At 32.8% G+C, this 25,738-nt stretch overlaps 2 protein-coding genes across 10 annotated transcripts; both read left to right on the top strand.

Annotated features, from left to right (window-relative positions):
- Positions 1–2,477: 2,477 nt before the first annotated feature.
- Positions 2,478–9,532, top strand: LOC119633142. 5 transcript variants are annotated; one of them, XM_038026452.1, is made up of 4 exons: positions 2,478–2,569; positions 3,917–4,122; positions 4,232–4,355; positions 9,391–9,531. In XM_038026452.1, exons 2-4 carry the CDS (start codon positions 3,929–3,931, stop codon positions 9,499–9,501), a joined length of 429 nt encoding a protein of 142 aa, XP_037882380.1. In that variant the 5' UTR covers positions 2,478–2,569; positions 3,917–3,928; the 3' UTR covers positions 9,502–9,531. The 5 variants fall into 5 exon arrangements, with proteins under 5 accessions (XP_037882380.1, XP_037882382.1, XP_037882381.1 ...); XM_038026454.1 differs by lacking the exon at positions 2,478–2,569 and adding an exon at positions 2,590–2,607; XM_038026453.1 differs by lacking the exon at positions 2,478–2,569 and adding an exon at positions 2,594–2,631.
- An 801-nt stretch (positions 9,533–10,333) lies between these two features.
- LOC119633204 (nipped-B protein) lies at positions 10,334–24,914 on the top strand. Of its 5 annotated transcripts, XM_038026613.1 has the most exons (25): positions 10,336–10,628; positions 10,799–11,136; positions 11,201–11,372; positions 11,505–11,623; positions 11,692–11,911; positions 11,970–12,606; positions 12,679–12,940; positions 13,018–13,182; positions 13,258–13,436; positions 13,523–13,963; positions 14,630–15,304; positions 15,387–15,618; positions 15,708–16,029; positions 16,106–16,334; positions 17,530–17,724; positions 17,787–17,879; positions 17,995–18,312; positions 18,764–18,939; positions 19,010–19,158; positions 19,236–19,526; positions 20,047–20,282; positions 20,357–20,517; positions 20,856–21,516; positions 21,593–21,844; positions 24,182–24,914. In XM_038026613.1, exons 2-25 carry the CDS (start codon positions 11,070–11,072, stop codon positions 24,341–24,343), a joined length of 6,414 nt encoding a protein of 2,137 aa, XP_037882541.1. In that variant the 5' UTR covers positions 10,336–10,628; positions 10,799–11,069; the 3' UTR covers positions 24,344–24,914. The 5 variants fall into 5 exon arrangements, with proteins under 5 accessions (XP_037882542.1, XP_037882540.1, XP_037882538.1 ...); XM_038026614.1 differs by lacking the exon at positions 24,182–24,914 and adding an exon at positions 23,695–24,167 and having other exon boundaries at positions 10,334–10,628; positions 11,970–12,940; XM_038026612.1 differs by lacking the exon at positions 24,182–24,914 and adding an exon at positions 22,706–23,332 and having other exon boundaries at positions 10,334–10,628; positions 11,970–12,940.
- The last annotated feature ends 824 nt before the right edge of the window (positions 24,915–25,738 follow it).

Genomic DNA, 25,738 nt, shown 5'->3' on the forward strand with positions numbered 1-25,738 from the left:
AACAGCTGAAAAATTTATATTGGTACGACAAATTTTACTCTCGCTTAGGTTTTCAGCTGTTCCTCCTAAACGGGTGAATGCGAAAATGAAATCTAATTTTCAGTTACTTGATTACCCCCATGCAAAAATCCCTATTGGTGAAGGTTATTTTCAAATTTGTTCCTCTTCATTATGCCGTCAGCAAAAAATTTCCAAGCCTTCTGCAGACCTCTCTATTGCTGGTTTGATAACTTCAAAGGTCCATTTCATTTCATTATCCCTCTTCAGCTTGGTCCCTCTCGTCTTAAGTTCAAAATCAATCAAGAATTTTAAAGTTGCCGCTAGTAGCGGATATAGTTGTTATTGCAAATTTTTACACCGTACGTGATTGTTGTTGCAAATTCGAATTTTTGGGCACATTTGCTATGCACGTACTATTGTTTACATATTAAAAGTAAGACCGTTGCTATAAGAAATAAACACTGTATATTTGAGTATTACGTAACCCTTGTTTATTTGACATCCGTCATATATTTAAATAAATGAAATTTACCCTAAACTTCTTTTAAGGCACACGCATGTATACATATATATATATATACATAGCTTCAGTAGAAAGTGAGTATTCTAGCGACCCTTGCATTGGGAAGACTTGTTTTTTTGAATGGCTCTCCCTTTATTATTTGGGTGTTTGTGTGGAAGGTTGAGAATAAACGCCTCGATCAAACCGAAAAAGATCGTACAAGTTCCGATAAACAGAAAGAGGAGAGTTGATGACTCTCAATCGATTTTAGATGATGATAATGTGAGGCTGGGATAATATTTTGGACAATTTGTTAACTGATGTCGGAATTTGAGACTTTCTACACTACTACGAACCTGACGATGTACAAAAACAACTGAATCTTAAAATCGAAGGTTTTTTTTGGGGGGGGAGGTTTTTCAATAAAACATTCGAACAACTCCCTATAAACAGTTTTTTTCAGCCTTTATAGGCAGCGGATCATTTTAGACCAATTGAAACACTTAGTCTAGATATCAATTGAAGATAAAATATTCGATTCGAGTTTTACAATATATAAACAAAGAGATTCTCACAAAAATCGCATTGAAAAATTTTAATTAACGTAAAGAAATTATCTTAACACAATATTAGTAACGATTGCCAAAATTATATACAAACTCTGAAGTGATTCAATTTTTAATACAACTTATAAATGGAATAAAGTAAATATAGTCTGACTGTTTAGAATTTTGATTAGAAAAATAAATTAATTTGAAATAAAGAAAAGAAAAATAAAACAACAAAGCCAATTAAGACATTTAATTAATTATAATAACAAGGAAAAAATTAAAAATTAAAAATATATGAGAACAAGATTATAAAGCATAAATGCCTTTGATTGTACGTGCTCGTGCAGACTAATGTATGTATGTATGTGTTCGTGCAGACTATTGAAAAGAATATATGTAGATTTGTCAATAATGAAAACGTAAATATATTAAGATGACCTAAGGCTTTGCAAATATGTTTTCAGTATGTCTTGAAGAAACCTTTACACAAGCACATCATTCAATGAGAAAATTGGTCTTCGTGGGTCAAATTACTGTGCGGTAGAGCGTACCTGTTCTAGCTATAATTAGTCGTCAGTCATAATAAGGCATAATATTAGTCGCACAAGCGTCCACGTCCATGCTGTGACCGCTTCACTTATTTCGTTCGCTTTCTTTACCTCTTTCCGAGCAACATCGTGCTGCGCGTACAGACAGGGAAGAATATCTCTTAAAAAAGAGTTCTTTGGTGGCCGAAAAATCTTATCATGCAAACGAGTCTGTAGCGTTCGAAATAAGCGGTAAGTTCGAAGTAACGCTCTGCAGAACCAAATTTTCAGAAATATTCAATGAAAAACATTTCTTAACGGAGAGGCGACAAAGTTCAACTTGAAGATTCTCCAACATTTTAATATTCCATTGACATGGAAAATATTGATTGATTACTATACCAAGTTACCTAACGCCGCTCAGCCATAATTTTTGCGGATACTTAAATTCTGATATGAGGGCTATAAACGAGTTGCTATAGGTTTTCAAAGGAATGCGTGATAGTAACTTCGAATTTTACGCCAATAATACAGATTAATCCATAGGCTGAACAGAATATAATATAATATTTCGGGAACACGGAATTGATTGAGCACTAATGTATTGTGATCAATGTATACGTTACGATACTTAAAAATAACAACATAGACTAGATGAGCGTGCAATTAATATGGATGATAAAGCCGAATATTTATAGCTCCCCTCGGTTTGGTTGAGGCTATCAGCTAAACTCATGGCTTTTTTCTAGTGTACAAATCAAACAATAAATCGCGTAATCTGGCAACAATAACATATTAATGCACATATATATTTTGCAAATATTAACTAATGTTAATGTTAAGATTAACTTTCAGATTTTTGTTTTCTTGCAATTTATTAAAAGCGCACACATTCTAACGTAGCGATTACTTCAGTTATTGTTTTGTTGGCAACGTATAATCAAGTACTTGACTTTTTTATCGCCTAACAACAGCTAAAAAAGAAGAAAGTAAAATAAAATAAAATTTTTTATCAATTGTTTAGATCGTAAGTGTGTGCGTGTGTGTTAAGGTAGAGATCAGAAAATGAAAAATAACATAACTGTTTATGGGAATATGTGCATGTGTTGTATATATAAGCGAACATGTGTGTGTGTGTGTGTGTGTGCAAATGCATAACTAAATAACAAATTTCTTCTTCTTTAGTAAAAGTATTTTTTCTTTTAACTTACATGAATGAGAGAGAAATCTAGAGGAGAATTAGTCATTGGCTAACCACCTACGAGAATATTTCATGAATTTCAAGTGACCTTAACTATATCAGCGCTTACGATTGCAGATATCTATCTATTTATGTCTAGTGATCAAAAAGTTAATTAAATATATACGCGCATACTTACATACAAGTGCAGTTATTTAAATAATAATTAAGTGCATAGAATACAAAAAAAAAAAAAAACAAAAAAAAAAAACAAAAGACTTAAGCTACAAACTTTCATTTGTAAATACACATCTCAACTCGTTTCAGTAAACTTTTCAAAAATTTCTCCTCCAATTTTTATAAATAAGAAATTTTTAATTTTGCATTGTTTTGAAATTGAAAAAAAAATCTATTAAAATAAAATTGACAAAGATAAAATTAATTTATCATACCTTATAAAACACTTGTCGTTAAGATTGTGCATATGTATGCAACATGGAAAACGACTTGACACCTCTTAAACTAATCGAATCTATATAAGTCCGACTGTCTGTCTGTCTTATATCTGCCCACGTAATTTCATATTCATCAAGACAAGGATTATTATAATTTTTGAGATATTTCGATAAAGTTCGCAAACTAACATTCTCTGGCATTCCGATTAGCTTTATTGAATTGGGCGATTTTTACAACTACATCACGTATAATGCCGTAGTTTGGGAAAAGCGTTTTATTAAAAGAAATTTTTCGTTTTGTATTTTGTGCGTATTAAATTAAAACATATTGATGGAATCGAATCCTTTTTTTGGCCCTCTTTCCTATAAATTTTCACACGAAACATAACGATTTATATAGCACCAAGAGCTAATAATTATTATTTTACAAAAAAAGAAAACCAGAAAAAATAATGATTTTTCCATCAAAATTCACTGCGACAAGTCTGGAATCATATAGATCTATTTTTCGGAAACTTCTACATATAACGGTCTCGACGAATATTAAGATTTTCCATAACAATAAAATATTGTATGCAAGAGACATGACTACAAGCAGTCTACTTAGATGAAGTGGTGTTGGTTGGTCTAATAATCGAACTGGCTCGATTATAACTTTTTTAAAGTTAATGTTTATGGAAAGAACGAATTTTTCTTTTTAGATAACTGTGAATATGGGACGTACGTCTGTGTTACTATTCTGCCTATTGTTTGCCTTTCTAACTGTAGCCAATGGAAAGTTCGGCGACAAAGTGAATATCAAAGAAAAGGATCTAATGCGTAAATCAATAGTATTTGATAAAAAGACACCCGATGTCTTCTATTGTCCAATGCAAAAACCATCGGCTATGAATAAATTGATTGTTCGGTAAATTTATAAAAAAAAAAATAAATAAATAATTAAATAAAACAAATGTAACAATTACAATTAATCAGTTTTAAGCTCTAAGTTTGAATTTTTCCTTTTATTCATATAGATCTCGTCCTTTACATAAGCTTTGCGAATACGAAGGTCGACCATTGCCGGAAGATTATAAATCGGATTGTTATGGCGATATCGATGAATCTAATTATGCCTGCAAAGAGAAATACAGAATTATGGTAAGATGTCGCTTGGAAATGTTGCAAAAAAAAAGTTTCATTGAATTTATTTGCTTATACAGCACCAAAAAATAATTATTATTATTATTATTGTTATTATTATTGCATATTAATACTAAACTATTACTAATTAATAACTTACAGAAACGGTTCACTTCAGATGACACAAGTACACTACGCACCAAATAAATATTCAACCAAATTAAATTAGTCGCAAATTTTAGCCTTTAATTTACCTCAATATAATATTTAACGTTCACACAAAAATTAAATATTAAAAAAAAAAAAAAAAAAAAAAAAAACAAATAAAAATCTTTATTGAATACATTTTTATACGCGTACCTATATAAAACATATACATATATACATATATATATGTATATGAAAAAAGCTTTGCTAACATTTGTTTAAACAATAAATTTAATATATTTACAAAAATATATATAACAAGTAAGATAAACTTGTGTTCGCTTTAGGGCGAATCACGAACACCAATCGCCTTAAGCAAATGTAGGAAATGTTATAAAGCCAATTGGAGGGGCGTATCCGTAGCGCGACCTTGATTACTTGTTCGTTCATAAAGTTTTAATCAATTTCTTAGCGAATTTCAACAAGTTTATGGGTCCGCCACACCCATTTTCCATAATCCATGCATTTGAATATATGTATTTATGTCGAATCTCACGTTCTCATTTCAAATTAAATGTTCATAGCATTTCAGCCAACAGACGGATGAACGGACGGACGGACGGACGGACATAATTAAAACAATCAAGTGTACATGATTCCTCTTAAGCAGTACATTTTCATTTATTACAAACGATATAAGAAATTTAGAATACCGGTGATTGGTATAAAACTGCATTCCAACTGTATGTACATACCATCGCATATTGTTAGATAAGTATTTAAATTTCGTTTTTACTTCATTGATAAGCATTTAATGTTCGAAGATATTAAAAACAATTGATAAGCTTTAGGTTTCACTTACTCTCAATATCTCAGCGAATTATCTAACAACTTTTCTAAAGGGACAAGAAATTTTTCAAGTATTCGTCATTTATACTTCAAGGAATATATGAAATCCATGATATATGAATCTGACTAGATTTCAGTTGTAATGTCGTAGAGAACAATGATTGATAAATTGATGAATATTTAAAAAGAAAACTGTTTCTAATTCAAGCATCATAACGCCATGAATGATTGGGAATTTTGTCTCGTCTCAAGACCCTAAAGGATACTTACCTCTCATAAAATAATTGAGTACGAATTGGGTTGCATGTGATAATTAAGCAGTTAACTGTTGCATTTAAATTGCTCCCCCAGTATATTCGTCACTCAAGGAGTACACGTTATATGAAATTCGATTGGGATGAAACGTCTTGACATAATGACACTATTATGGCAAGTACACGCTCATCATAATAAAATTTTATGAGAAAATCCAACAAGGATCGATCAAGGGATAATAACGTATATACTCGCCATAATGCAAAATTTCGCATTTATTTCATGACGAGTATAGTCGTTATAGGCAGTTAACTGCTTAATCACAAGAAAGATTTTCGAGCCAAAAGGCAACAACAGTAATTGCTTTGGTTGATTCAAAAGTGAAGCTTTGATTTTATGTGCTATGTAAACTTAAATGTGTTCAAGTTGGTTAGAGGAATTTTTTTTCCACGTAATGCTTAAGCAACATCAAAACAGTTCAGATTCAAAGAAATTTACGCAGCCTAAAAAAATGTCACTACGCTCTCATGGCACGAATCTTATCGGTATTCGAAGAGCTTTCTTCAACATATTTTGAAATTTACGATCAGTTAATTAAACACACATAATAAATGGGTAGTGATCAGAAAGACAGACTGGAATTGATTTGGGAAATGATTCCTAGTCTTTTCATATAAAGGAAAAGAGCCTATCGCAGCTCGTTTTAAAAAATACTCTTAAGTTAACATGCTTTGTGATTCAGTGCATGAAAATTGGGCTGACAGAATTTTTATACCCTACCTCACTTGTGATACAAGAGTATATTAACTTTGTATGAATATATATAGCGTCAAGAAGGACTTGAGATATACCTTAGTTTTGTTATATTGATCGATTCAGAGTCACTTTCTTAATCAGTCTAGGCTTGTCTGTCTGCCTGTCTGTCCGTCCGTCCGTCTGAGATCTATCCATGTATTTTCGTGTATGGATTTTATTCCATTGCTTATTGTCGATTCAATTGCTGTCTCTCTATTGTTTTACTATATCCTACACCGCTTATATTACAGAATATGTTAAGTGTTTGCTGACGTATGCAACACCCAGAGAAACTTGAGATAGACCCGCTTTTTATTATGCCGATCGAGTCAGAAACACTTTCTTTATCAATTTAAGCTTGTCCGTCTGTCTGTCTGTCCGTCTGAGATCTATCCATGTATTTACGCGTTTGACCTATGGGTCGTAATTTGTGAGACATCTTGAGAAGATTTGGTATAACGAGATGTTTTGGTTCAAAGAAGAACGCTACTGAAAATCGTTCAGATGGAATCACTTTTTCCCTCATTGCTCATATAAAGTCTTATTTTGAAAACTCGTCATATGAATAACTGTGTTAAGTGAAGCGATCTATAGTACCGGGTCGTGACTCACTATAATGTTTGTTTACTTGCTAATATGGCAAAATTCGTGATGCTTCCACTGAAGTGAAATTATTTTAAAATATATCTCAACAGGCAAGTGATTTCGAATTTTTGAAACTTTTGAATTCGTTGCTCAGGTTTCGTGCGCTGTCAATAATCAATTCAAATTCTTTGCGCGGCGAGTAATAGTTTTTGTAAGAGAATGTTTATTGAACATATACACAAGCAACGATTAGGGCAATCTTTGTTTCAAATCTTTTAGTTTCATATGTGTTCTAAGGTCCGGACTTTTGGCAGCATTATTTTCTAATGTTCATTTTTACTCAGTTGTTCAGCAATTTTCTATGAACATTTAGTGGTCATTTACGCGCTCGCAAAGTCCTTTCATTTCCATTTCAATTATTCGAACTTGAAAACAGATCGAATAACAGATGTTTACAGAGATGAACTCGATTAAGAATGTATACTTCAGGGATTCCCTAATCTAGCACGCAATTTTGTATTTGCATGTCCCGAAGGATCAGATCATAGCTCAGCAAAGCATTAAGAAAAATTTCAAAATTATTTATCTTTGGACACGAGATGCTTATTAGCGAAATACTAATAGTGTTTGAATGACTTTAATAAATATTTAAATTAGTTTTTTTTTTTTTTTTTTTTTTTTTTTTTATATATATATATATTTTATATATAAATCATTAGTTTAAATAGTGTCATGTGCAGTAATACAAATGCTTTTGATTTGACATTCATTGCTGATTTCATATAATTGTATTTTCACTTGTTTTCATATTCAAAAGTAACTGTTTTTAAAAACATGTAATCTTTAGAATCGTGCTTATTATTCATCAGCAATTAATAATGTATACGCCATACGCCAATTTGAAGACATCTAATGTGTGTAAATGTTTGTAAATTCACTAAAAGATAGTTTGATCAAAAATCAATAAGAATTCTTAAATTGCGCGCACTCGATTTGCTTAAGGAGTTGAGTTTATTTGTATATGTTACTAGCATTGCCGGCAATGGGAACCGAAGCTTTTATGCAGATGTCATGATTAATGATTCTATTAGGCGAGGGAATCAGCAAGACACATTTCAGTGGATTCTACAAAGCTTTGAGAGTTTTGGGAAAAATCCAAGTAACAATTACGAGCTTTTACGAGATCAGGAAAGCACGAGTTATATGCAAGTTCAAGCAAGTTCATCACTGATAAAGTTGTAGAAAAAATTCAGGAAATTGAACTTTTTATACCCTACGCCACTTCTGGCAAAAGGGTATACTAAGTCTTTGCGAAGACCCAGCAGCACTTGAGATAAACCGACCTTGCATTATACCTATTCAGAACTATTCAGAGTTATTTTTTTAATCGATCCAAGCTTACCTGTTCGCTTGACGTCTATACATTTACTTTTGTGTTTAATCTATAGGTCGCAACTTTTCAGATATTTTGATAAGATTTCGTACATCGAGGTATTTTGGCTCAAAGACAAACTAGGCAGCCAGTGAAAATGGTTTTGGGCCACTTCCCATGCAACGCTTCATTCTGAAATGTCGGCTCCTGCGGATTATTCGTAGTAATTAAATTTGTCACACGCTATTAGCTTTTGGCCGCAGAAAGACCAAATAAATATGAAAAGGGGGTCCACTGACCCCATATATCTTCAGTGGTAGCTAGCTCAACAATGCTACGTGTGTTCGTCCTTACAACCTCCGATCCTCTTCAAGCGGCACTTAAGAGTTGCCCGAAAAACAATAAAGTCAGTAGTTCGATAATCAGACCGAGAGAGGATTCTTACAGACTCATGCTTTACATAAACTACTACTACTACGGACTAAAATAGGCTAAATTTCATCACAGTATTTTGATAACATAGAAGGCACAAGGACAAGCGGAGAGACAAACTTAAACCATTTTATAAAATGATCGATCCTTGGAACAAAAAATAGGTCTATCTCAAGTTGTTCTGGATGTTGTGTACATTCACACAAATTCAATAAATCTTTCACCACAAGTGACTTCGAAAAAATCATGACGATTATATAAACCATTTACCTTTATAGATAAAATTTCATTTCCTATAGTATTTCCTATCAATATATTCCATTATGAAATCTCGGATTTACAAGATTAAATAATATAAAATAATCTAAAGTTTTTTTATATGATTCTCTGTATTACAAAATAGCCGGATTTGAATGCGTTAATACTAACTTAACAAATCCAAAAAAAAAGAAAAAAAAAAAAAAGAAAAATGGACGGTGGCGCAATAAAAGGTAACAATGGTGTAGGATTTTAATGTCCATGTAATCGGAAACGCATAAATTATGTACAGTGTTTTCTCTCTTCCACCTTATAATACTAATACTTACATATATACATGTCTATACAAAAAAATTGCAGATGAGAAAGTATCCACCCGGAAGTGAAGAGCCCTTTAATGGGACACGTTTACGCCGTTTCATTGATATGGAAAGTCATGCACAACAAAAATTAAAGCAGCAAACGTCTTGAGATCTCTTTCGTCTATCCATTTTGATTTTAAATAACAATTAATATCGAGCAGAACTAATTTTTATAATATTTTATATCGAAAAATGAAATAATTCTTGCTAAATTTGTAATTAATGAAAAAAAGAAACTTTTTGAAAAAAAAAAAATAAATTAATAAATTCTCCAATAGAATAACTTGGTTGCAAGACGCCAGCTCTTTGAGCTTTCCTGTAAGTACAATCAAAGTTTTAAATCGGCTTAAGGTTCGATCGAAAAATGTACTACTGTTGGACTTGTTAAATTCAAATCACTGGAAAAAATGTTCAACCAAAAGTGCCTGTAGAAAGCATCCGCATAAGCGCGCTGCTCATGGTGCTTTTGCGGAAAAGTGTGTACAAACTTTCAAAGTGAATTGAAATAGTTTATTAAAATTATGTTCTCCAGAACATGTCCTTGGGCTTAACCGTTCCGATTATTAATCTTCGAATGCTGAAAAGATTGGAAAGACCGGAAGAGCATATTTGCTGTGTTGCAATAGACTAAAGCGAATTCTAGCAAATGCAGTGATCCTAATTTTCGCAACATGAAACCCATGCGGATGTCGAGAATTGTGTTCTTTCCATTAATTTTGTCAATCATTTGCTTTTCTAACACACTTTTTGAAGGTCAATGCGTTTCCGTTATTAGTCATATAATTAGAAAAAAAAAACGACAACTTTTCATTTACTTCACTTTATCTTTCGAAAATTTTTGTACATTTTTCTTTTTAATGCATCTATTAAAGTCAAGAACCAATTCAGTTCTTACAACTTTTGCAATGTATGCATAACAGGGATTTTTAAAATCCATAGTGAGACATAGAAAATTTTGACATGACTGCATTGAGACGTTCATGTTGGCAGCATTGTATTTAATTTGGTTTGTATTTGTGTTCTCACAGTCGCCATTTGTATTTAGTCTCAAGTCAAAATATTTTTCATGTATTGAGTGCTTTATAAGAAAAGAAATAATAAAATGATATTGAAATTGTGGCGGAATTATGTTGCTGCAGTGAAACAAATGCAATTTTAAATAAGAGAGGAGAGAAACGAAAGGAAAAATTAATCGCACCAGCAGTTAACAATAATATGGCACTCAAGAAATCAAAGGTGCGATCAAATCACAATGAATTCCACCTTTACGCAAAGCTGTCATAACTTCGAAATTTTGTGTCGGTCGAGGCAAACAGTTTGCAAATACGCAAAATTATCCTTATAAATAATTGAAAATTTCATTGTTTTTCCAAGTTTGTTTTTTTTCTTTTTTTTTTACACAATAGTTCTATTTTAAAGGATTGTGTTATCTTGGTGGTGACACGCGGCGGACAATACAGTTTATCCGTAATACAGACATTAAAATGCACAAATACAGGGGTTTACTGTTGATCTGATCTAAATAAGATGTATATCGTGTAAAAAGCAAAGCAAAATATTTCTTGGTTATCGTTAATGCTATTCATTGAAAAAAGAAAATTTTTTGAACTTTTTTTTAACACAGCATAACTATCTATCAAATATAAGCGTTTTCCTTAAATTTTGAACGCAACTACCATGAGCGAACGCGATATACCCAGTGTTCCGGTAACGACCTTAGCTGGATTAACTAGTCTGTCCGACTGTAAGTGTTAATACATTGAATTATTAATTTGTTATAAATTATTTATTATGATAAATTGTTATAGTACTGAGCGAATTGCCTGTTGCCGAATCTTTGGGCCATGCTGCATCACTTAATAGAACGCTTTTATTCCACACGCTAGTTGCTAGTGAATCAAAAAACTTGTTATCTGTAAGAGACGAAAATTTAACCCGTCAACTAGTTCACGCTATCGAGCAAACCAATTCGGATAACATGTAAGTAAAACAAAAAAATAAATAAATAAATAAAAATGATTAATCATAATAATGAGTTGTATTGACATTTGCACAATAATAAAAGTAAATAAGTTTTTAATAAGAATTTTCTGTTATAAATTGCCATTTTAGACAATTAAAGCCACAGTATGCTCTGCAGCAACATGGTGCCAATATAAGCACTTACCCAGAATTACTTCAAGGCATATACAACTTTCGACCAACAGTGTTTAATATTCCTCAAAATAATGGTATGTATGCGCCTAATGTTTAATATGCGAAGCATTTGGGTGTGTAATGAATTCCTTTTCCATTTTAGTAGTTGCACATCCTGCGCAAATAACTGCCCCACAAAATACTGTCCTAGCCAACACAAATTTACCGAGCATTGCGGTTTCATCTCACATCTCATCGCAACAGCAAAATGAACATCGACCGTATCCCATACATCAGCCGCAAGCTCATTCACAACCACTTCCACTAGTTCCACTAATCGATCAGAGGGTTACAAACAAACCAGCAGACTCTGCCAACTCCAAGTAAGCTTTCCACGGATAATTCTGTGCATAAAGATGTCATTCTTTTTCCTCGTTTTAGCTTAATGGTGAATACCCATGAAACTCAAACAAGAGAGATTATACAAAATGCACCTAATCTTCCACACGAAAATCCTATACCTAAGGAACAGACGAATTGTCTGCCGCCAGTCAATTTAGCAGCAAAAGCATTTAATAACAATTGTTCCACAATTAAAAATGTTCAGGAGACATCAGTACAACAGCAAGAAATAAAAATAGAAGAAAGCGAAATTGTACAAGCGACCCAGGAGTCGAAAGTGTGTGGAAAAGAAACAAGTGCGGTAGAAGCAGAAGCCGGCATCACTACAACGAAAGTTGAAAATGAAAATACGCCGTGTAACAATATCCAAACACAACTTGCTCCAATTCAGGGCAACTTTCAAAATGTGCTTAATTTGCATCGGCAACATTTCGGAGGAAATATTCAACAGCATAAGCAATTGGCCCCAGTTAATTCTAACATTACGCCGAGTGAAAAAGTGGTAAAATCTGAAAATGCCATATGCCAACCGCCGATAGGAAAAGAAACAACGAATAACAGTAGCCTGCAAACAACTGCTGACGCAACAATTACTTTACCCTTGTCGTCAGCGCAAGTTTGCCCCAATTCTGCGGACAAACCGAACAACAGCAATAGCGACAAGCCCAACCTTCGGGTATGTATAAATCGACTTAAAGCCGAGGACGTACGGCTAATGCAACAAAGTATTAAAACATTTATACAAAAGTCACCAGAGTTAGCAAAGAAAGTGGGTTTACTGACTACTGAATCCGAATTTAAATTGCTACCGCAACAAATTCAGTCTGTGACAAGTTGTGCTAATACCCCTGTGAACTCAGCCAACTGTGTGCCGAACGCGCCTACAACAGAGGCAGAGGAGAAGCGAATTACAAAGGACACATTCACAATTATGAAAGCTGATGAAAAGCAGAGCACGGCAAAACGTAAACTTCCGATCACAATAGATGATATTCCTCCCGATCAAATATGTAAGTAGCGTCGACAAACGTGATGCTTGGTGCATAACAATTCATTATGATTATTAATTTTGTTGGTCCTTTTAAAGTTTCGAAACCAAAAGTTAGACGTGTTGAACGCGTCATACCAAGTCACACGTCGAAATGCTCTAAAGACGATGTTTTACGCTCACAAACATATCAACAGTTTATGCGTAACATGGAACAAATAATCGAACTTCTGGACGATACAGAATCGCCCAATTTCGAGTCTGGTAAATAGCAAGTATTACGAACTGTGCCATATCTCTAACGTGGAATTTTTTTTTTTTCTTACTTTCTACTTTAAGACGACATCGATGAAAATATTGAATGCATCTCTTCAAAAATGCTTAATACGATGAGTAATGATGTCGCTAAACTTAAAGCGAAAAATGTCTTGGATCTGATACCGAAAAATAAATTAACACTCTTAATTAATTATGCCATGAGAAACATATATTTAGCAAAAAATTACTCCGCTGGACCGGTAAGCCAACATGAATAAAATGAAAATATACTGAATTGGTTAAAAAAATATATATATTCTAATTCCATGATTTCTTATAATTTCAGGATGACGAAGAAGAAATTATTGACGACGAAGTAATGGAAAAAATTCTTAATGGAATTGAATCCTGTCTGTTGATTTGCAATATTTATTCAACTGTCAATGATTTAAAGTTTCTACAGGAAGACAATATTTCGGTTATTATTAAATTTATGCAATTCCAGTTAAGAGAAACTATATTTCCATCGTACGATCCAGTTTATACTGTTAAAAATATGAAAAAATCCAGTAATCGTGGTAGATCGAAAGCGTATCAAAATCATAGCCGTAACCTGCATCTACTTTATTCAAAAGTTGTCGAGCTAATGAAGGTCTTTGTTATGTTGTTTGACAAATGCTTTTTCGTGGATACAATAGTTCTTCCTTTATCGACTTTGGCCATTGAACCATTTTTTGTGGATAATATTGATACGTTACAGTTTGTTTGTTTGGAATTAGTAACAACGGTAAGAACAACAGTAATTACATTGTATCTAATGAAAGAATCTATCGAATTTCAAGCGCAAAATGTCATAAAACGGACGATTGAGCCATACCCAACCCCTACAATTGTCTAAAAGTTGCTGCGAGTCGCCTAAAAGCTTGAATTGAACGGCAACTTGGTTGAGTGACTGGACGGTGCGAACAGCACCTTAAAGATCACAACATGAAAATCGTATTTTGATAATATATGTGACTTATAATTTACTGAGCATTTGCGAAAAAACGACAACTTTTGTCTCTAAATGAAAAAGAACTGGAAAATAGTCTATTCAAATGTCTACAGAATATACTATTCCCACTATATTGTAATTATGGATACGTCCGTGACAATGGGTAAAGCATTAGGTAGTCCAGAAAATAATGAACTTTTAAAAGACAAATTTTATATATTGATTTCACATTTGGGATCCGCTGTGAACAACCCAACGTTTCACTTCTTAATATTTGCAAGACAAGATTGTTTACATTGTACATTTATTAGGACAAATGTGGGCAAACCCGTCGTTACTCTCAAAGATCGAGTCATTTTCGTTTCATTTAGTAAAAGAGAACGTTAAAAACTCAAATATATAAATAATATAATCACGTGTTTACTCATTAAATAAATTCATTTGTTTGTTTGTTTTTAGATTTTTCGAAAGGAGCAGTACGAAAAAATACGAAGCAGCATACTTTGTGATATACTAGCGTCGATAGATCGTTTACCATCGTCAAAAAAGAATTTACGACCCTTCAAATTGACCAATAACGGCGGAAACATTCAAATGGTCACTGCCCTGGTTCTGCAGCTTATACAGTGCGCTACAATTCTTCCTGATGCGCTTTGCGTTACAGACAGTTCCAAGAATGTACAGATTAACGATAATGACATCTCAGAGAGTTCTTCCCGCATAAAAAAGCCGAACACTGATGTTGTTGTTCTTAAGAAATATGAAGTCGCTATTAGCATTGGCGGCAATTTTTTAACTACTTTTCTGAACAAATGTAAAACGCGATCAAATGAAACCGATTTTCGACCGCTCTTCGAAAACTTTATTCACGATTTACTGTCAACGGTGAATAAGCCAGAATGGCCAGCATCGGAATTATTGCTCTCTCTATTAGGAACTATGTTAGTGCGCTATGTGTCAGATAAATCGATCGAACAAAGCATACGTTTAGTATCACTGGACTATCTGGGAATTGTTGCTTCACGTCTGCGCAAAGATACCGTGGAATCTCGTTGCAAAGTGAACATTATAGATTCCATGATTAAATCGATCAAGCTCGAGCAAGAAAGAGAGGGTGATTTGACCATTACAAACGTAAGTGTAAATGCCAAAGCCAGAAAATCGTTTCAGCTAAGCAGATGATGATATAAATGTTTTTCTTTTTAACAAAATGTAGAACAAAATTGAAGTGGATCCAGAAGAAGAACGAACAGAGTTCCTACAGAAAATTCTCTTGGATTTTTTAGCGGTTAACGCGCAGGAAGAAAATCTCATTTGGGATTATGCGAGGCACTTTTATTTAGCTCAATGGTATCGAGATATCATTTGTCAACGTAAAAGAATCGCAGAAGGCGATAAGCATTATGCGTCACGAAAGAAAACCAGTAAACGCAAAAAGCATCGCAAAGGTAAATTCTCTTTTAGTAAACGGACTGATAAAAAGACGAAGACTGTTGTGTATCGCAATAACTAATCATAATAATTCATTATCAATTAGGATTATCTTCCACATCATCGGAGAGTGATAGTTGCAACGAAAGTGGTGAGGATGGTAGAATACCAAATGAAAATAGTCGCCGCACTGATATTATCGATCAAGAATTAAATCTGGAGATTTTCAATATATTAGAACAGCGAAAAGCTTTTCTAATCAGCAAAATTAAACCGTACAGCTTATCGAATGATATAAGCCACGCATCACATATCAAAACATATATAGATTACACTAATGCCCATCTGATAGCTCAATATCTGGCGACTAAAAGGCCCTTTAGTCAATCATTTGATGGTTATTTAAAGAAAATCATACTGGTTGTAAAGTAAGTATCTTTAATAATCAAAATGTATTTTATATATTTAAGAAAAAATTATTTTTTTATGGTTTTTTGCTTTTAGTGAACCGTCAATCGCAGTCAGAACGAGAGCTATGAAATGTCTAGCAAATATTGTCGAAGTAGATCCCTTTGTACTTAAACGTAAAGACATGCAAATGGGTGTAAATCAAAAATTTTTAGATGCAGCGATTTCGGTGCGCGAGGCAGCCGTCGATTTAGTTGGAAAATTTGTCTTAAGCAATGAGGAGCTTATCGATCAGTATTATGATATGTTGTCTACACGAATTTTGGTATGTATTTTACTCCATTGTTTATTTTTGATTCAATTGCTGTTTCTCTATTATTTTATGGTACCGTATACCGTTTATATTACAGAATATATTAATTTTGTGCGGACGTATGCAACACCCAGAAAGACTTGAGATAGACCCACTTTTTATTATGCCAATCGATTCAGAATCACTATCTTTATCGATCTAAGCATGTCGGTCTGTCTGTCTGTCTGCCTGTCTATCTGAGATTTATTCATTTTCCCGTTTGCCCCATCGGTCGCAATTTGTGAGACATCTTGAGGAGATTTGGTACAAATAATTTGGCTTATAGACGAACGCTATCGAAAATGCTCGGATCAGTTAACTTTTTCGAGCTCTTCCTATAAAACGCATTATTTTCAATGGTCGGCCCGAAGGATAACGAGGATACCTTTGTTTTCTAGAAACGTTTGCAACGCCCGAAAGGAAGCTTCAGAGTACCCCAAAAAGTATAAATATTCTTGATCAGTATTAAATTCTGAATCGATTTAAGCATGTCCGTCTGTCCGTCTGTATATTTTTTGTTCCAAATCTAACTGCAAAAATGAAGTTATCGACTTCAAATTTGAAACATTAGAAGTTCTTGCACGCAGGTTGGTTTTGAAAATGAGCTAAATCGATCGAGGGACATGCCCACGGCACTACGTACACTGACAGCATCTCTGTTTTTGAAAAGCAATAAAAAATGAGTATATTGCTCACTACTCATAAACAGTAGAAGACAAATATACGAAAGTTTGAACGCATATTTTATTGACCACGCTTACCCAATCTACAGTGCCCTTATAAGGCGCGGAAACAAACTTCACAATCCCCACAAAGTATATAAATTCTTGGCCAGTTTCACATAGGAAATACGCCTAAACGTGTTCGTCTGTCCGAACAGTTGCGTAGCGTTTGTGGCAAACATTAAGATATCGTCAAAAATTTGCAAAGGAATTTCGAAGTGACTTCAACTTTCCCAAGCACACGCCTACAACGCTCACACGCATATGTGATAGCTTTTATTTTGAAAATAGATAAATTCGTTCGCGTCCACTACCTATTATACAGCATGAAAATATAGTCTTTTTTACTTTTCCTGTCTTTTTTAGGATAAAAGATTCCGTCACGACCGAATAAAATTTTCTTACTTGTTTATTTTGTTTTTATAAATTTTTTTGTCTTATTAAAGGATACCGGAGTGTCAGTACGAAAGCGAGTTATAAAAATTCTCCGTGATATATGCATAGAATATCCAGACTTTAAAAAAATACCAGAAATTTGTGTTAAAATGATAAGACGTGTCAATGACGAAGAAGGCATTCAAAAACTTGTAACCGAGGTTTTCATGAAAATGTGGTTTACTCCGTGCAATAGGAATGATAAAGTATGTATCTTATTAAGAGACCATTAAATGTGTGAAATTAAGAGATTTCTTCTAACCTATAGCATGGGATTCAGCGGAAAATCAATCAAATTATCGATGTTGTTAATACTGCGCACGATACTGGGACAACTTGGTTGGAAGGTCTCTTAAATAGTGTACGTATGTTTTTATTGATTAAGTTAATTCAAAATGGATAAATTAGTTTAGAAAAGACTTGGCAATCGAAAAAGTAATGAATTAACAATTTTCATTACATTTTATTTCTTTTAGATATTTCAACCCAAAGAAAATATGCTCAAGACGGATGGTAATACGCAAGATCCTGTGAAAAAGAATACAGAACCACCACAAGAAATTGTTCTTGCATGTCAACAATTAGCAGATGGTCTTGTTGATCGTCTTATTGAATTAGAGGATACTGACAATGAACGTATGCTAGGTTGCATAACAACGCTTCATTTATTGGCTAAAGTCCGTCCACAGTTACTAGTGAGGCATGCAATGACAATCGAACCATATTTAAATATCAAATGCCACCCATCGACAGCGCCAAAATTTATATGTGCTGTGGCGGATATATTAGAAAAGGTAATATTTTATTACTTTAAAGAATTACTTTTATTAAAATTTGTAAACGAGGGCCTTTGGTCCTATACATTCCTTGCATACATATAGTGATATGATGATATGAATGATAGAGGATATGAAGAAGTTGATCTTCATTTAAAGTTAAGGGATGATGCTTCGACAATTTATTTATCTATTTTTTTTTTTTTTTTTTTTTTGCCTATCAAAGAGTGCAATTTTATGGGGACAATTCAAAATTCAAAGTATTTCTGCTAATTTTATCTGTGGCTTCATAACAACATTTCCTATTGTTTGATTGATTAGCTTTAACAGCTTTGATGGATTTTTTCGAAGAATAAAAAAATCTTTTACTAAAGTCGCCGCTATTTTTTTTTTAAATCAACCGTTAAAATTAATAATACAATTTAATGGAAATAAGAGGGAAGTTATAAAATGACTTGTTAAATTGCAGGTTGTACCGCTTGTAAACAACGCAAGCGAATCATTTTTAGCGTCGCTGGAGGAACACTTAATGCTTCTTGTTGTATCGCTAAATCAAGCCGTCGTATCGAGTTGCGTTTCGTGCTTAGGAGCTGTCGTGAATAAGATAACAAAAAACTACAAACTTATACGCGATTGCTTTCAAAAGTAAGTGCCATCATTTCTTCCGTATATGAATTTATTAGATTTAATTACCGATTAATGCGTTCTTTTGTAGATTCTATCGCATACTAGATTACAGTAGAAATCAAGTTGTTAAAAATAATCATAGTATAGATGAAATTTATACTCCAATGTTTCGCCGAAGTTTATTTACAATTGGAATTTTAATGCGGTACTTTGACTTCAAAGCTCCCCACGTAATTGGTTCGTATACATATAGACCTTTAAAATTGAATAAAGAAATTTAATGTTATATTATGGTTGTGGATGATTTTCAAAAGGGGATGCAAGCGGCGGCGGATTTTCAGTAACAATTTGTGATGATGCGTTCGAATGTTTAATGTTTTTTACACATTGTTCAAATTGTGAAATTCGAAAGCAAGCACTCATAGCCTTGGGTTCGTTCTGCGTTATGAATGATGATTACTTAATAAGGTCAGAACTGAAGCAATTCTACTGTGATATACTACGTTCAGATAAAACGGAACCTGGTATTAAAATTATTTGTATGCGCAACATTTGGATTTACCTAACAGAGTCCGAAATGTGCATGTACAATAAAGAAAAAGAATGTAAGTATATGTATGCAAATCCATAAATTTGCATTGTAGTAGGAATGTATATTAGAAAGCAATGTATATTAGATTTCTCATTCCCTAGCAATGCCCGCAAAAAAACATTGCAATATATATATAAATATATGTGTCAATCTTAGTTCTAAGTTAAGTATGTATGTGCTTCTGTCCGTCCGTTTAGACTTAAACGGTGACGAGCACCTTCTCAGTATTGCAGATGGAGTTTGGAATAGATACAGTTTTTTGTACGCACACTCTCACATAAAAAAAAAATTATGTTCAACAATTTTACGCAATTGCTTAAAAAGCGTCATTTTGCAAAAGTTATTTATTTATCTGTAGTTTTTCATTAATATTATCTTAAAATGATAATATGGTCCCAATTAGCTCACAAACCTCCGATTGGAAAAATAAATTTGTTATGAAAAATTCCTTCTTAGATGAATATGACTCTTCTATTTTGGAAAAATCTTTTTCACTATTAATTATAACATTTCCTTCTGTTTCGCTATTAAAGGGGAAAAGCAATGCAAGAATGAAGACTTAAAAGAGATGAATGACGTTTCCTCCGGTATGGCTAGTCGCATAATACAGTTATATCTTCAAGAAATTCTTGATTGTTTCCTAAATCGCGACGACGCAGTACGGCTATGGGCTGTTAAAGTTGTACAAATTGTTTTAAGGCAAGGTTTGGTCCATCCGGTGCGTATGGTACCGTATTTAATTTGTCTTAGTACAGATTCCAAACTAGAGGTACGATTGGCTTTTTCTTGGTTTTTCTCGCATGGTGATAATAAAGCCTTAACATAATGAGTTTCTTCTTTCAGTCGGCACATAGAGCGGATGCTCTTCTCAAAGATATCGATAAAACGTATTCAGGTTTTGTTAACATGAAAGTCCAATTCGGTTTGCAGTTGTGCTTCAAATTACAGGAATTACTGCAGTGCAATAATAAAGGAAAAGTTGGGAACATTATTCGTGGATATGTGTAAGAGCGCTTATATAATAAATTATGTGCATGATTTATAGTTCAACAACTGAACGTATACTTAAGTGTATATGTACGTATGTAAATAAATTTATAAACGCAAATGCATATATAAAAGGTTATATATATGAGACGATTGGCTTAAAAGAGAGTGAATGGTGTTTTTCAAATTTTTTTTTTGGCTGTTCCATTTTATGCAGCAAATATAGTTTTACTCTAAATCTGGCACAAATAGAATAAGAAGCAGTAACAACATGAAATGATATCAATTATTATAATCATGTCAATAAGAGTTTTTAGAAAAGAATAGCGTCTCAATTAATTTGACTTCTTTTTAGAAAACGGGAATCAGATGCAATGCCAACAGCTTTAAATGACTTCCTCTACACACTCCTGCGAACCACAAAACCTCAAAGGCGTGCATTGGTGCAAACAGTTACTAAACAATTTGACGATCAGAAAACTCAATTACGGCAAATGCTTTACATTGCTGATAATATGGCTTATTTTCCGTTTGTTGTTCAAGACGAGCCCTTGTATCTTATACATCAAATCGATTTACTCATTTCAATGGCTGGTACCAATATCTTGGCCACATTTAAAGAATGCCTAAAACCTGGAGAAAATTCAGGTGATATATTAGAAGATGATGATGACGAAGAAGACTCTGCGGTGCTATTTAAACGTTTGCCTGACAACACTTTGGAGATAGAAAAGTGCATTACGTCTGCACAAGCTTGCATGTTGCTTTTAGTGCTAAAAGAGCATTTGAAAGACATGTACAGTCTAACAGATAGTAAAATATCACGCTACTCACCGTCGGAAACGAAACTATACGAGAAAGCTGTTACTCGGAAAAATGTGCCAGATTTTAATCCTAAGACGACAATAGATATAATCAAAAAACAACAAGATCAAATTAATGCCGCCTCAAATGATGTTGCAATTAAGCCTTTAACCGATGAAGAGAAAATGGATCTAGTTGTCAAATATTTAGATGTAAATATAATTTATTAAATGCTGGTAAATTAAGATAAAAATTTTTACATTTATTACATGCTCGCTATAACTTCAGTTTAAGCAACTTATGTTAAAACTTGATCCAGATGATGTAGAGTCTGAGGAAGAAATGTACGATAAATCGAAACTGAATAGCACTATGTTAACTGATATTACGCCAACAACATCAGTACTGAATTCAACTGGAGCATATCAATCACCAAATGAAAGCGGAGCAAGTGGGACTATTAATATGGCGAACCTGTCATCGCCTAACTTTGGCAATAGAAGCAAAAATCACATATTTTCAACACCTACGCCGATAAAAGTAAGTACTTTTGAAATTTTGGGAACAAGTCAAGCTATATCTGGCATGAAAAAAAAAGGTTGCGCGATAAGGAAATCAATTGTTTTATTTTTGCCGAAAAAGAGCGTTAGTTACGCATAACAAATTTCACCGTAAAAAAGTATTAAGAAGTACCAACAGCTCATTTCAATTCTCAAAATTAGAATTAGCGAGAATATTTTTTACCTAGACTACCTCTCCTCTGAAAGCATTCTGTCAAGTAAAAATGAAAACAAACTCAAACAACAAATATAAATGCAATTCTCATCGGAGACAAATATGCAATGAGACTGAAAGTAGAATTATATGAATCTTAAATACCCATCGTTCAAATAATATTCTTTTTCTTTTTTTTTTTTGTTGTTTTATAATCCTCCGTTTGTTATTTATAACGATTCGGTGCCAACATGGAAACTCCGAGTTGAGGCATCGATTAATTCTGCATATCGTCATTAAACTCTACGCGTACATTTTGATTCGATAACAATGCAATATAGTGCGCTTAACATTGTTGCATATTCGAAACGACAGCCTTCACAAGTGACATGGGCATTAAACAAGAAAGAGTAGATTAGGATATGTGTTAATCGCAGGTTAAACAGAACGCGAATTTTATTAGAAATAAAATAAAAGCTTTCTTAAATGATGTTTTATTCTAATGGACCAAACGGCAGAAAATGTATTTTATTCTCAAAATCACTTTTATATGACTATATAAAAAGAAAAGCTTGCGGCAGTTCAAAGGGTGGAAATTCTTACACAATAAAATCTCAATTAATATACACATGTATATGTTTGTCACAAACAATGTAATTAGCTTAACATAATCCTTACCTTTTTTAGTGGTTTCCCAGTTGTCAACAACCGGTAGTTGATGTAGTTTTTAGATATTTAGAGGCGGGTGACCCGGGCGAATATGGAAACATTAATAAATCCTGAGCTAAACTAAAACTGATAAAATGGAATCTGTTATATCGTAAAAAGATGCTTGAACTCTTTTCAATCACTTGTAAGCAGTGCTGATCACTCTTACGTAAAACCCCCAAAGTAGCACCTGTAGACTATTGCTCCGGCCAAAAATAGTGTTGCTGCGTGGAATTCTCTATATATGGTAAAATGTGAAGAACTTTCAATTAATGGTGATTTAAATAGGACAACAAGGCTAAAAATCAATAATCAGAAATACTACCACTAACGGCCACATTTTCATTACTGGTTTCGTCAGTTCAATGTTATTTTAAGTGTGAAGGATTAAATTATTAAAAAGTTAAATAATTTAATAAGATTAAAGAAGATCGTTTGTCACCTGTAATGGCGAGATCCTATTATACGCTATTATTTTAAGTAATTTTGAGTAAATTGTAATTAAAACGAAATAAAAAAATATGTTAACTAAAAAAAAAATAAACAATTATAGTCGAACCAGGCCCAATACATTACATTACTTCGCCTAGAGATGTCTTAACTCCTTTCAAATTCTTTTTATGGGAAGCTCTAACTGAAAGAGAGTTGAAAACAAGCGAAATTAATTTTCTTGTCAAAGACCTTAGTATCGTTCGAATTTATTCGCCATAAAGTACTAAAAGGGAGGCTTTCTGTATATAAGGTTTATTTGGAAAAGATAAATTTCTATTCCAAATGAGCGTTATGGATCAATTTCGTTCATAAACCCCTTGACTTATAAAGACTCAATTTTCGATTATGTGGTACGCGGACCCAAAATATAGTCTATCCGACGAAAAATTCTCCCCATATATTTTCTATGCCAAAATACTAATTTCCTACCGAATTTTGTCGACAAACTATTAAAAATTGCAATTTTTTCCTTTAAGGAAATGATTACTACGGATATTATGGAGCAAGGTGATGACAGCAGTAGCCCTTCAGTCAAGTTATACATATAATTATGTTATAAACTCTCTTATACAAATAGTTGCAATAATAAATAAATAAATAAGGAGTTATTGCAAATGAAGCGTTATATCGGAAGCGGCCGTTAAAACGGTCCGAACCAATCGATGCGTTTTTCTTTGGGTCAAAATGCATCAATGTGCCATATATTGTCAACAATTCGATCCGTATCTTGAACACAAAAATACATAGACAGGCTTCAGTCGGGTAGACAGACACATAAGCTTAAAATGATTCAGAAAATGGGATCGCTATAATGAAAACTGAGTCTAACAGAAGTTCTTCTGGGTGCCACATACATCGGCACATACCTAAAATACTCTGCACTGCAAGTGGTGTGGAGTTTAAAAATGAGCTAATAAACGTTTGACGTCAGATTTAATTGACGATATATTTATCTTATTCCAGGAGTCACCTGTCACACCGACATCACGGACAACTCGATCCGTAATAGTGGCTAAACCTACAGCAATACGGAAGGCTGCTCACAAAGGCAAGCGCAAGAAACGACGAATGATTTCATCAGATGAGGACGACGATGAGTGCAGTGACATTGACGAATATGCGTGAAAACCCGCTTAAATACCTGTTTCTAATAATACGAGATAGATAAATGTACATATATCACAGGTTCACGGATCGAACAAACATCAATGATTTTTGTCATTCTGCTTCGTTTTAATTTTATATATTTTTGTACCAATTTATTCCACAATATTTATAATAATTTAATGAGTTTTAATTAGGCATAAAATTTGGAGGAAATATTGAGATTTTTGAAATGCATTACAATATGCCAATCATGAAAAATTTAATATTGAGAAAATTAATTTATAACCCAAAAAAAAAAAATATATATATATTTTAGTAGAAAGAATATTTCACATTTTTCGCATTTCGTTTCTCCACCACAGCTTCAGTCATCATGATTTCAAAGAATATTTAGCAGTGAAAGGACGCTAGAAGGAGAATTGCACAAAACAAACTCGTTCGATATATATATATATATTTATATATATCGCTTATCATGTTTTATACGAAACTTTAAATTAGATCAAGAGAAAAAGATTAGTTTTCTAAAATAAGTAGAAAAGTGAGAAATAACACTATTATTGATTTAATAAACTGATATTTGAATATAAGTATAAATATACAAATCGTATATATAATATATATGTATATATATGTATATAGGTATTTATATATATATATATATATATATTTATATATATATATTTATTATATATATATATATATATATATATATATATTCAATAGAGATAAGTTCATTTGAATATATATTTTTGTAAAAACCGCAACAAAATAAAATTGATTTTCATTTTGTTAATCATGTTTCTAGTTTGTTAATATTATATAAACTTTATTTATTTAGATAAATGAAATCATTGAGTAACGTGTAAATAGTAATATAATGAAAGGATATAGAATACATTTGGTTATACACAAAGCCACATACACACAAGTAGAATATTTGCTAATTGTACACATTTTCAATACCTAAAGTAGTAGTAAAGTCGAATAAAGTTACGTAATATATGTAAGATTATGCATATATATATATATATATATATATGTATATATATATGTATATATTAATAAACACACTATTTCACTCATATAAGCAGTTAAAGTATTAATTAATTAATTATTTTAGTTGTCATTTAATGTAAGCTTCTATTCAAAATTATGAAAAAACAAAAACGTAAAACTGAAATATTGTTTTTAATTTTTTTCTTTTAAAGAACGAACGTACAAACGTAAAGAAGGTAATCATCACATTTCCAAAACTGCATGCAAATAGGTTACAATGATGGAATGCTTGCATAAGGTGCAGATTGCTGTGTTTGACATTTTTAATATATATATATAAAAACTTGCCAAAATTCCTTGCATTTTCCATTATGAAATGACCAAATGATTTGTAGTGATTTGTCTCGCGTCCAG

Source organism: Glossina fuscipes, unplaced genomic scaffold, assembly GCF_014805625.2.
Source record: "Glossina fuscipes isolate IAEA_lab_2018 unplaced genomic scaffold, Yale_Gfus_2 2, whole genome shotgun sequence".
NCBI lineage: Eukaryota > Metazoa > Arthropoda > Insecta > Diptera > Glossinidae > Glossina > Glossina fuscipes.